General features: G+C 48.8%; 1 protein-coding gene across 1 annotated transcript in view; it reads right to left on the reverse strand.

Annotated features, from left to right (window-relative positions):
- Window positions 1–6,504: 6,504 nt before the first annotated feature.
- The window catches only part of AKAP13 (A-kinase anchoring protein 13), a 20,860-nt gene continuing 13,935 nt past the window's right edge, over window positions 6,505–13,429 (reverse strand). Inside the window, exons 12-16 of the mRNA XM_015407107.1 lie at window positions 12,702–12,746; window positions 11,484–11,534; window positions 8,588–9,031; window positions 7,936–8,260; window positions 6,505–7,031 (exon numbers count right to left, since the gene is read on the reverse strand). Of these exons, the coding sequence (XP_015262593.1) occupies window positions 6,982–7,031; window positions 7,936–8,260; window positions 8,588–9,031; window positions 11,484–11,534; window positions 12,702–12,746 (915 nt within the window). The 3' untranslated portion in view covers window positions 6,505–6,981. The remainder of the gene's footprint in view (window positions 7,032–7,935; window positions 8,261–8,587; window positions 9,032–11,483; window positions 11,535–12,701; window positions 12,747–13,429) is intronic.

Here is a 13,429-nt window from a genome sequence, read left to right on the forward strand (position 1 = left end):
CCTTGAGAGAACAGCTCTGAAAGAACTTATGACTGACTCAAGGTCATCCAGCAGCTGCATGTGGAGGAGTGGAGAATCTAATCCGGTTCTCCCAGATTAGAGTCTGTGCTCCAACCCCCTTTCTCCCCCCCCCGCCCCAGCAGGCTGCCCATATGGGCCTCTGCTCAGGAAAGAAGGATCTCTTTCCGAATCCCCGCAAAGCCCCACTGTGATATTATTAGATCAAATGATTTGTTTGGTGTTTACAGAACAGAGTGGAGTAAATTACCCCTAATCACACCATCTATTTTCTTCGTCTCAAAAGTACATTCAGATACACTGGGCGGCCGGGGGGGGGGGGGGGGAATAGCACGGGCAAAGTGCGGCTTTCTAAAGCCGCACCAAAAGAGAGACGCGGCGGTGGGATCACAAAGATCCCCTGAGCCGCCGCGCACTTCCTCCCCGGCTCGATCAGATGCCGGGGGGAAGCCACTAAAGAAAGACCATGACAGCCGAACTGCGCATGTGTGCGCATGCGCAGTTCGGCGGGGAGCCTGGATTGATCCGGACGACGGGCGCGGCGGCGATCCCACGGCCGCGCTTGCAGTGGTGCTTCAGGTAAGTCCTCCTCTGTAGGAGGTTCTTTTTCGCAGCGGGTTTTCAGGGTTTAGGGACGGATCGGGGACGGGTGCGCGCCGCTTCCCAGATGTTGCGGTGAGATCGTGCCCGTTTGCTGCGCCCCCGATCCGTCCCTCTCCCGGGCCAAAGTCTCCCGTGTGACCGGGGCCTCAGTTAGCTATCCCGCTTTAAACACACCACTCCCAAACCCTTTCCAAATGGTGCCAATGGCCAGCACTTCCAGTTTAAAGCAAGGGAATGTGCAAACAGGAGTGCTGGAACCAGCCTGAGGGTCCAGAAAGGGAGAACTGGAGTTTTTTGGAGCTGAGAAAACTATCGCCACCATCTCTTTGGACTGTTGACGCAAGCTAGCAGCTTTCTAGAAGAAAACACCCATCTCTAATGTCTGGTTGGAAGACCTGCACTCTGGGGAAAGGCGGTCTCGTGCCAGGAGATACCTCAGGTTTCTTTTAAAAACAGAACCTTGGATACTCACCGTGAGGTTTCCTTCTGCTCTGAGGTTAGGAGGGCATCTTGGATTGGGTGATTCCCACCAATTGCTCAGGGAGGCAGGAGTAAACTCTTCAACTTCTTGTCTCCTGGGTGGGAGTTCACCCTGGTGCAGTTTGGCTACTTCACGAGCTCATGATCCCAGGAACACGAAGGAACAGAACAGAGATAAAGCAACAACAACCAGAACAGGCAACTTTTAGAAGCACAGCAGATGATAACCTGATTCAGGTGGGGTAGCCGTCTTGGTCTGAAGCAGGGGAACAAATTGTGAGTCCAGTGGCACCTTTCAGGCCAACAAAGTTAAACAAAGCGCACACACTTCTTCAGATACAGTGAAAAGGAAGTTATCAGTCCATACATATAGGTAGAGGGTACGCAGTAAATTAGCATACAACAACATAATGAAGATGTTTAACAGATTCAGGAATAACAAGCTTAGTTTATACGGTTACAATTTGTTTGGATTTAATTCCGGGGGGGGGGGGCTGCTGAAGGAAATAAATATGTCAAAATTGGAGATTGATGGGCAGATGTATCCTTAACTGCGGGATGCTGAGAGTAATTTTCTGAGGCCCTGCCTTTAAGGTGCTCTCAGCCTCACCTACCCCACAGCTCTTGTGAGGAAATCACAGAACAGGAGAAGTTTTGCAGCCACCATTAGGGTAAGGATAAGGTTGAGGCAAATACATAAATCCCCTCCTCCCGTGGCTGCTCACTGCTCATGCAACTCAGCCAAGCCAAAGAACTTCTGAAATTTGGCCAGTCGTTGGAATGACAGTTGCAGCAATAATCAGCTTAACTGTCCATTTCCTCCTCTGTCATCTGATTGTCCTTCCCCGCCAATCACAGAACAGGAAACGTTTTGCAGCGACCATTAGGGTGAGGATAAGGTTGAGGCAAATAAATAAATCCCCTCCTCCCATGGCTGCTCACTACTCATGCAACTCAGCCAAGCCAAAGAACTTCTGAAATTTGGCCAGTCGTTGGAATGACAGTTGCAGCAATAATCAGCTTAACTGTCCATTTCCTCCTCTGTCATCTGATTGTCCTTCCCCGCCAAATCCCTTCATCCTGATGCTCCTGAAAGGACTCTGCAGCATAAGAACGATAGAAGGCCCTGACCTGGACAGCCCAATCTCGTCAGATCTCGCAAGCTAAGCAGGGTCGACTCTGGCAAGTGCTTGGATGGGAGACCTCCTTGGAATACCAGCAACTGGGAGGCGGGGGCAAGCTGCCTGCATTCACTTCCCAAAATCAAAGCATTGGGCTGCAAGGCAGGTATGGATCTATAGCTCTGATGGATGGATATCAAGCAAGCAAACAAGCACCAAAACTGGAAGACTGGTATCAAATCTTGTGGTGTGCCTTGGATGGGCCTTTTCGATCTGTAATTATCTGTGAGAGATGCTGAGAAAAGCAGCTGCCCAAGCACAGGTCCTGGTGAAGTTTGTCACAGTATTGGCAAGAAACACCCCTTAAGGGTGTCGAAGGTCCCCAGGGCCAGCCAGGGCCCCAGATCTTTTTTTAAGGGCTGCAGGACACAAAACTACAAAACCTGGGGGTGGGACTCCTCACACACCAGCTTGGTAGCTGCCCCAGCCCCTTAAACTATCCCAACGATTAGAAGCCAAAGGGCAAGCTTCCAACCCATCAAATCTGGTGTGTGCAACATGACGGCAAGAGGCCTTGGATGGGCCTTTTCTTCTTTTTTTTAACGGTTTATTTAATATTTATATCATACATTATATCTTACGTATCTAATAAAATACATTTATCCTTGCGAGTCATTTTTTTATTGCCACTAAGCAAACATAAAACTTCTTCCATCTTTGTTCAAATATTTCGTATTCTTTTCCCTGTAGCAATACATTTAATCTATCCATCTCGGCTATTGTCAACAACTTGTCTATCAGTTCTTCCTTAGGAGGAATTTTTTCTCCTTTCCAGTATTTTGCTAATATAATTCTTGCTGCTGTAAAAGTATATGTTATTAGGTCACTACTGTAATTACTAGGGATCATATTTAGCAAGGCTACCTCTGGTTTCACTGGTATGACTATTCCTGTGATCTCTTTTAACATTTCATATACTGTATTCCAGTACTTTTGAACTTTTCCACATCTCCACCAAACATGAATAAAGGTGCCTACATTGCATTTACATTTCCAGCAATTTTTGTTGACTTTCCCATAACACTTTGCTATCCTATCTGTGAGAGATGCTGAGAAAAGCAGCTGCCCAAGCACAGGTCCTGGTGAAGTTTGTCACAGTATTGGCAAGAAACACCCCTTAAGGGTGTCGAAGGTCCCCAGGGCCAGCCAGGGCCCCAGATCTTTTTTTAAGGGCTGCAGGACACAAAACTACAAAACCTGGGGGTGGGACTCCTCACACCAGCTTGGTAGCTGCCACCAGCCCCTTAAACTATCCCAACGATTAGAAGCCAAAGGGCAAGCTTCCAACCGTTCTGGGACTAGACAAGAAAGTCTACCTTGCAAGGTGGGCTTGCAGAATGAGTTTCTCACAAAACTAATTACTCTGGTAGGTAATCCACCCAGTCTAAAGCTCTGGATTTAGACTGGGGTCAGTTGAAGGCAAATATCCACAAAAGTAAAATTCATCTACTTATTAGGGTGCAAGAATATTTGGGTGCAAGAACTATGAGGCAAAGCAAGAAAGCTAGACATTTAAGAACTAACTTAGCCAGTAATACATTGGTTCCAGTTATCAGAGGTTACCCATTCTCAGCTGAAGGTTCTCAGTAGTCCAAAGAGTCAGCAGAGCTGTTTGGCCTGCCACAAGCAAGGGTTCCAGATGGCTGCAGGGGGCAAGATAGTGACTGCATGTTGAGATCTTAGGTAGCCACCATCAGGCCAACAATAAAGACTTACTACTTTACGGCCAAGGGTCCACGTGGTCTCAGGCCTGGAAGACCAATAGGATCCCTGGGGGGTGATGTAAAGATGAACAATGCTGCCAAATTAAGCAGTAAAAAGGGAATGTGTTAACACCTTAAAAAATAGTTCCCTGGCCAGGGTGTCTCTTGTGCCCTTGGGCCCAGAAAGGACAATACAAGGATGGGGGCAACGATTGGCGTTCACAGGGCTAAGGAGGGTTGCAAACACCCAGGTGCTTGAGAATCCAGTGCTGGAAGAGTTGGACTGGAAAAAAAGGGGGTTCTGCTGTTGAAACAGCCAAGACAGACCAAGGGCACAAGAGACACCTTGGCCAGGGAACTATTTTTTAAGGCGTTAACACATTCCCTTTTTACTGCTTAATCTGACAGCGTTGTTCATCTACTCTTTGTACTGCGGAAGACCACATTGTCACCAGTGCCTGTCTTTTTGTACCTGGAGACCAAACATTGTGGGTGGGTGTGGTCTTTGCACCTTATGGAAGTACACAAATGCAGCTCCAGTAATCCATGTAGCAAAAGCCACTGGCAGGCAGCCCCGTTGTTTTGTCCACGGGAAGGTCTAAAAATGCAGGAAAGCAGCATGCAAGTGGTGTGGGGTGTGTGTGTGAGAAACAGTGTCCACGTACGCCATCGCTTTCCTTCTTGCTGCTGCTGCTGTGGCCCCTCCCCCACGCCCGCCCCCCTTTCCCTCTGTGGTGTCTGCCCAAAAGTACAGTTGCGGCAGAGGCTGATCCCCAGCCACAGGTGGTGGGAGTGCTGGCCACTGGCCAGATGCCAGCCAGCAATACAACAGCTGGCCAGAAGAGGCTCTTCTTCAGTGTTCGGACCAGAGAGGCAGCTGTTACACAGCTGAGAATTTTCCCCTCCCCACAGGGGGAGATAAAATGTGCCCTCCCGTCCCCTTCCTTCCCAAGAGCACCATGAAGGCGGCATCTCTACTCATTCCAGCCCAAGTCTTAGGTACCTGTTCCCGCTCGCCTTCTGTGTTCTGAAACAAAAGCACCCGTACCAGCCAGACTTTGCTAGACTTAAAATCAAAATTTATTATTATTTTTTTTAAGAGGGAAGGGAAAATGGACTTTACAAGAGGTTGCTTCTGATGGTAACTAGGAAGGCAGATAAATAAAAGCAAGTTACAAAAATCTGATGGGGTTTTGTTTTGAAAATTACAAGAGGGGTGGAAACACCTTAAAATTTTACAGTCAATAACCAAGTTGAACTTTTTACATACTTACAAATTAACATATAGCACTTTAGATATTTTTTTTTAAAAAAAACCCTCTCCATTGTTGGACAGTTTTTATATATAGATTTTTGTCCAGGAATATGCAACAGGTACCTCTGTACAAGCCACAAAACAACAACCATCACAACAGGAACACAGAATGTTCCTTCAACACCTATTAATTACACTAGACTTTTCAGACTGAGACTGAATGCAAACATTGGCGCCCTCACTGCTGAATTTTAATCATAAGTTAACCAAAGCTGGTCAATTATTTCTGTGTCGGCCTCCAGGAGAACACAGAAAAGAGAGTCTGTCATAGGGAGCTTGTAACGCTTATAGGTTGTTTTTAAAGGCCTGCGGATCCAGAAAGGGAGAACTGGAGTTTTTTGGAGCTGAGAAACCATCGCCACCATCTCTTGGGACTCTTAACGCTTGCTAGCAGCTTTCTAGAAGAAAACACCCATCTCGAATGTCCGGTTAGAAGACATGCGCTCTGGGAAAAGGAGGTCTTGGGTCAGGATATTCCTCAGGTTTCTACCGAAACAGGTGATGCCATTTAAATATCGGCCTGTTGTCACTCTCGCCCCGTAGTCTCGAAACCACTCCTCCACTGGTGTGTTTCCATGGCCAAAACTTGCTCTTTGGTATGTCAGTCAGCACTGGGGCCCTTCATAGCTTCAAATCCCTTCACACACACCCTGCCGCCCCCCCCCCCCCCCCCCCCCCGACTTCACACACACTTTGCCCCCCCCCCCGTCAAGAAGAAGATTCTTAAGGCCGTTCCTGGGACTGTACCAGTCACCAGCAAGCCCACCACCTCTGTTGATCCCAGAATGCACCTTTGCAGGACTCCTACCACGCGAATCATCCCCTCTACAAATGGATCCTCCCGCTCTCTACCAACTGCTCCCCTCCTTTCTGTTCATGAACCCACCCACTCCGCTGCCACCTGGTCTTGGGAACATTCCCAAAATGCAAATGTCCTAATGACAAGAGCCCAAACCCAACCGAACTGAAAAGAGATATTTAATATCAACACAGTCTCTGGAAAGTTCAGGTCTCAGCTGAACCTTTGGGAACGAGCTACGCTCACCCCACCTTTTCTGTACAGAGCATATATGCCCTAGGACATACTGCAACAATTATTTATATTTATATATTTATAAGTTTATATATACAGTATTATCTATCTATATATCTATATATATATATGCACATGCCAGTGTACAAACACTGCTTACAAAGCCCCGGCAGTTGGCTGTATGGGCTGGGCTGGGCTGGGCTGTTTTCGGTGGTGTTCCCCAAGAGAAGGGCAGACAGGAAAACACCTTCCCAATCTTTGGAGGTGACAAGAGAGGCAGGAGTGCAACTCAGCACGCGACGCCACAGACATCGCGAAACGGCTGCTGTCGCCAGAAGAAGTGCGGCCAGAACGGAGCCCGGCTGATCCAGCCACATTCCAAAGGTCCCCCAGCGACCCCGGCCTTCTGATGCCATTTTGGCACTTTTCTTTTTCTTTCTTTTTTTTGGGAAAGTCACCGTGTTCAGGAAATGGGCAGATACCACAGCTGGAAGCAGGTTGGAAGCAGTAGGCAGGGGCGGGTTTCTGATGTCCCAAAGCCCAGCGCCGTTCAAGAGACAGCAGCCAGAGCCTTGGCCCCTCCCCTTCCTTCAACAGGTGATGAGGTGGAGTCATCCGAGCAGGAGGGATTGGGGGGGGAGGTGTCGGTCAACAGAAGATCTCCTCACCTTCTGGTGCTCCGTCTGGTGAGTGAGCATCTAAGAGGAGAAGAGAGAAAAGCATCAACAACAAGAACATGTAAAAAAAAGGTCCTCGTTACTTTTTTTGGGGAAGCCCACAAAGCCAATCCTGTTACTATACTACAATCAAACAGACATTAGAGGCTCTCGGCCAATTGCATATACGCTACAAGGCCGCCAATCCAACGGCCTAATTTTCCCAGGGGAGAAACGTTGAGACTGGCACCCTTTCTCTCATTTTTTCCTCTATGGCCCCTACATACCCGTCCCTGCCCAGCCATGCAGGTTAGTGGTAAGGCTGGCAATGGAGGCCCATTTATTGCCATCCTGATTGGTTCTAATTTCATTTTTATTATTTGTGATTTTAATTACACATCAACTGTATTTTTAACTGTTTACAGTGTTGTAAATCACCCAGAGCCTGCTCTGTAGGGTGGGCGTTTCATAAGTTTAATAAAATAAATCAATAAATATGCCTGGGTCTGAATGCTGGCAGTCTGGAGGAACAAAGTCTTTTACACCCTTGGCGCTAAGAAACTTTTATAAAGGAAAAAAGGAAAGCCTGAGGAAAAACGTTCCTGGGGAGAGCTGGAGGAGTACAGGGGCTAAGAGACTGAAGTACAAACAGAGACAGAGAGATCTGCAGTTGGGTCTCTGCTCAGGGTCTTTTAAAAATGAATTACATCCACATGAGGCTTTGGATTGGGGCCACGGAACAGGGAAAGGAAAGGGGGGGGTTAATTCATCTCAACCCCGCATGGCTTCAGTAACTGGAACTGGACTCCTTACACTGTCATAGCCCTTCAAAGGAAGAAAAGACAGGCAAAGATGGGAACCTGTCTTTTTAAATATTCAATTACGGCACTACATAAATACTAAGCGTTTCATGCTGGTGACGGTCCAAAGAGAGCACTGTGATTACCAGCGGACTGCTGGGAGCGGTGTCCTTTGCCCTTCTTCTTCTTCTCCTTCTTGTCCTTGCCCTTGGCCAAGCCAAAGAGACGGTTGGGCATCTGGCCGTGCCCCTCGGCGGGCTTGCTGGTTTGGTGGGAGGCTGTCGTGCCCAGCAAGTGGAAAGTGCTCTTCTCTTTCTGCGTCCTTGAGATGCTGCTCCTCTTGGGTGCGATGGAGATCTCCGTGTCCAGGTGGCTCTGCCTGGGGAGGGAAGCGCTCTTCTGCTTGGAGGGCGGGTCCTCGGACGGAGGCAGGGAAGGAGTCCTCACCACCTTGGCATGCTGGCTGGAAAGCTGCAGAGGAGGAGATGCGGACAGGAATGAGCGCCACCAAGCGGCAGCCTGGGTGTCTCAGAAACAAAAGACCATTAAGGGCTTCCGTTGTGTAAGGTGAGCCCACCTGGATCGGACCTGGGCCAAGCTCAGCGGACAAAGCACCCGCTTTGCATACAGAAGGTTCCAGGTTCGAGCCCCAGCATCCCAGTAAGAAAAGGCAGTCGGCGAGGGGAAGGACCTCCACACCGAGCCCCGCAGAGCTGCTGCTGGCCAGCGCAGGCGACACCCAGCTTGACAGGCCCAGGACCCAAGCAGGGTAGAAGGGACTGTTCGAGGGGCACTTACCAGACCGAGGCCGGGCTCCGCCTGGGTCACCCGTTCCGTCTCTCTCCTGAGCTGCTCCTTCTCCTTCTCCAGCTGCTTCTGTGCCGCCCGGAGGTGCTCCAGGTCCAGCTGGTAGGAGGCCTTCCTCCGCTGCAGCTCCTCGCGCTCCTTCTCCAGGCTCTGGTGGGCTCTCTGGAGCTGCTCCTCCTGCTGGGCCAGCCGGGCCTCCCTGTCCGCCAGCTCCTTCTCCCGGGCCTCCCACCTCCTCTCCTGCCTCCGCTTCTCCTCCTGGTGCTGGGCCTGCTGCTTCTGCAGGTTGGCCAGCTCCTGGCGCTGCTTCTCCAGGCTCCGCTGCTTCTCCTGCTCAACGAGGGAGTTGGGCCGGAAGGAGGCGCGGCTCAGGGCCCGCTCGGTTAGGAGCAGCTTCTGGTCCTCGATGTAGGTGTCCTGCTGCACGACGACCGCCTGGGAAGGAGGGAATGAGGGTTTCTCCCTGGCCTCTCGCTGTGAAGGCCCAACACAGCACTCCCGAGAGACACCAACACCAACAAGGCCCTGTGCGAGTCTCCTCCCACAAAAGCTCTCCTCCACAGCTCCGAAGCTGGGGCTCCCCAACCGTTTTAAGCCTACAGGCATACCTTCGGTATTCTGACACAGGGTGGTGGCTGCAGCTACAAACTGGCTGCCACAGGAGTCGCAGACAAGAAGAGAAGAAGAGATTGGATTCATACCCCGCCCTTCACTACCTAAAGGTGTCTCAGAGCGGCTTACAAACTCCTTCTCCTTCCCCTCCCCACAACAGACACCCTGTGAGGTGGGCGGGGCTGAGAGAACTCTGACACAAACTGCTCTTTTTCAAGGACAGCTGTGCCAGAGCTTGTGACTGACCCAAGGTCACATCAGCAGGTGCAAGTGGAGGAGTGGGGAATCAAACCCGGTTCTCCCAGATTAGAGTCCGCGCACTTAACCACTACACCACACTGGCTCTCGCTCTACACCAAACTGGCTCTCTCCACAAAACCACAAAATGTCCACAAAATGTCACGGAATGAGGTGACGTATAACTCTTAATAGTAACTCTTCAACATTCCGGGCAGAAGCTCTGTTTAATGAGATGCCTTTAAACACACGCAGACAATCAGAAGACCTGCTGGGCCAAAGAGCCAGCCAGCCCCGCACACTTTCTAAAAGCACTTCCGGGGAAACGGGAAAAGTGCTGATGCAACCATGGTGCCCGGGGGCACCCTGTTGGGGACTGCTGTCCTACGCTTTACTGGCCTCATTGTTGCTGGAAGTTTCCTAGGGGCTGCTGGGTGGTAGCCCCCTTCTTCCAGCAACGGGATTGCCAACCTCCAGGGGGTGGCTGGAGAATGACAACTGGTCTCCAGGTTACAGAAAACGGCTGCTTTGGAGGGTGGGTTTTAGGGCGTTATACCTTGCTGAGGCCCCTCCCCTCCCCAAACCCCGCCCTCCCAAGGCTCCACGCATCCCAAATCTCCAGGGATTCCCCAACCCAGAACTGCCAACACCGTCCAGCAAGGACCTCCAGCAGGCAGGGGCTTGGGTAGCACAGGGCTATGCAACCCATAGGAGCTGCGGTGGCTCAAGTGGCTAAGACGCTGAACTGCAGGCTGTGGAAGGTCGGTAGTTCAGCAGTTCGAGACCCGAGTGTGCCGCATGACGCCAGACAGCAGCCGACTGAATCTGTTTGGCTTGACACAGTTTCCATTGACACAGCAACTCCCTAAAGTCACTGTGTAGTTGAGTCAGGCTGGAACCAAGCTTCAATATACAGAACAGTTGCTGCAAAGTGCACACAATTATAAGAATAATAAACAATGATTAAGCTATAATACTGATGAGCTTCAACAAAGATTAAACGTCATGAAGCTCATCAGTATTATAGCTTAATCATTGTTTATTATTCTTATAATTGTGTGCACTTTGCAGCAACTGTTCTGTATATTGTCATTTCGTTGCTGCTCCCTGTGTTCTTATACAATTGGAACCAAGCTTCAGACAGTGTCATATTTTTGCCCGCCATAGTCTCCTTATCCATTTTTGCAGCATATGAGTGCTGACATTGATGAACGAATGTCCTGAATGCAGTCCCTTTTAAAAAATAATTCTTTACTGTTGTTTTTGGATTACACCTCCGGTATGTCAGTACTTATTTTTCTGCTAAAAAGGTAAAGGTAAAGGTGTCCCTTGCTCGAAAGCCAGTCGAGTCCGACTCTAGGGTTGCGGTGCTCATCTCCGTTTCCAAGCCGAAGAGCCAGCGCTGTCTGAAGACGTTTCCATGGTCATGTGGCCGGCGTGACTAAACACCAAGGCGCACGGAACGCAGTTACCTTCCCACCGAAGTGGTACCTATTTATCTACTTGCAATTTCTTGCTTTCGAACTGCTAGGTTGGCAGGAGCTGGAACTAGAGACGGGAGCTCACTCCGTCATGCGGCACCCAGGTCTCGAACTACTGAACTACTGTTCTGCTAAATCCCTATTAAAACACGTTTCACTCCGGCAAACAGATTTCTTTCCCCACCCCTTCTGCATTGAGTCTCCCAGACTGTAAATGTCAGGGCCTACAACTTTCAGCTGACTTCTACTTATTTGAGCTTTCTGTATGTGAGATGGGCTTTCAAACAGCTTACATCTGTATTAGTGAGTTTTATTTCCAGCTATTCCAAGGTCCCGGCAAGGCATGACTTTCAAAAGGGTGCGTACATTTTTTTCAATTGAAAAACATTTTTTGAGCCCTTTCAGGTGCCGTAAATCATCTCGTCTTTTGTTGAATGTCCCCTTGCATCTGAAATGCTACAAGTCGGTGGTGGTGGGGTTTTCCACTCACACAAAGCCAGTGGCTGCAGAACAGCCCTTTCCCTGACTGCCACCAGTACTCCCCTCCGGCAACTTACCTGCAATGTGCCAAGTAAACTATGCAGGTGGGTGATACTCTGGAGGACCTGCTGCAGAGGAACAAACAGAAGCAAAGAAGCTGCTGTTAGCTTTTTATGCTTTTCATGAATGCTTTTCTTAAACGGTTTTTATGAATCCTCTTTTAATGCTTTTAATGAATGCTTATCTAATGCTTTTTATTAATGTATTTTCTGTCCTGGCCTCATATAGAATTCAGAGGGGGCAATTCTGGCCCAGGGCACAGCGGAAGGTAGACTGGGGCAAGCTGGCAGACCACTTGCTAATTTCCGATGGACCTCAGCAGCAGCAGATCTAGGGGAAGGGATTTCCCATGATGTGTCCACTAGCTGACTACCTTGAGGACCACACCTTTCCCCTTTACAAAAGCATTGGTTGCTTTAACCTTCTCGTATGCTGCTTTGCCATGTTGAAAAGTGATTTAACCATGTGGGGAAATAATAAACAAGGTTCCAAAGCAGCAATGCCCCAGCAGCTTTAGGGTGCAGATCCACATAGCTGGGCCTATAACACAGTGCATATGCCAAAACAGAGGATGTATTGAACAGAAAGCTTTTGATAAATTGAGCACACACGGCAGAAAAACAAAAACAAAACCCAAGCCAGCTAATTAAATCTCACGTTTTAATATAAAGTGAACATTTCACTGGGAATCTACTAGGGGGGTGCAAAAAAAGAATCAGTATTTTCCAGGTTCATGTGTACTGAACCTGGAAAATGTAGGTATTTCCTGATATTCCCAAATCCCAATATCGGTATGATTGGGATTGCTGAATTTATTCTGCTCCATTATACCCTATGGGGACCTCCCCTATAGGGTATAATGGAGAAGGGATTTAAACTTTAAATGCTTGCTGAATTCACTTGTCGAGTTGTGCCATGGTGGCAGCATGACTCAGCAAGTGAACTCGGAAGACATTTAAAGAGACTGTGGTCTCTTTAAAAGCCTTCTAGCTGCGCCCAAATAAAAGCCAATTAATATCAGCTATTATTCGGGTGCAGCTACTTCGGTAGCCAAGTACAGATCTCTGATCTGTATTCAGCTGAATAAATTCCTGAAAAATACTTTCTTTTGGTATTTATTTGGCTCAGTATATACCAAGCACACACCCCTTAGAATCAACAACACCTGGAAGATCAAGGCACTGACCCATAACTGAAAATCTGGAAACCCTCACAAACAAATGACAAATTCTTACCTCATTGTTCCTTTTTAGTACAAGCATCAAATTAGCTGTGCCTCCCTAGAAAGAAGTAGACAGTCATAATTAGGACCAAAGGAAGGATCACCAGAGCAAAGCAATCAACAGAGGACAACTCATCTTTGGGTACAAACCCTACATCAAATCCCACCCCCATTTTGCAGGGTTTTGGGCAAACTGATAACCTGTTCAGAATGGATTCAAGGTCTCACTTGGTCCCAGCATTAAGAATGCAGAATTAGACCCATTTTTTGTATCCATTTCAAGACAGATGGCCTATAAGTAGAGCCACTGTACACTCTATTACATGGTAAAAACACTCATTTCTAAAGAAAGGCATTATATAGCTAGAGAATGTGCATTTCTCCAGCAGGGCATCCAGACCCAGGCATCCCTGTGCCGTTCAGGCTCCCCAAAGAGCTGTAAATCCACAAGGTCAACAGCTAACTGGCTGCTGCTACCCCTTCTTCAACAGCTACACAGGAAGCTGCTTTCAGACCATCAGTCTGTTCAGCAAAGCACGACACGTTCCGTCTTGCTGCTGCCCTTCAATATGTCCAGCAGAAAGAGGTCTTTCGGAGATCCTTTGGGTGGCTGGAGATTCCACCGACTGAACCTGGGACCATCCGCGTGCAAAGAAGACGCAGCCCCACCAAACTCATGTGAGCCCTCCCCCAAAACCGTACCTTCTTCAAAACACTGTCTGACTCCGTCCTCCGAAGATC

Source organism: Gekko japonicus, unplaced genomic scaffold (assembly GCF_001447785.1).
Source record: "Gekko japonicus isolate JY-2015 unplaced genomic scaffold, Gekko_japonicus_V1.1 scaffold3068, whole genome shotgun sequence".
Classification (NCBI taxonomy): Eukaryota; Metazoa; Chordata; class Lepidosauria; order Squamata; family Gekkonidae; genus Gekko; species Gekko japonicus.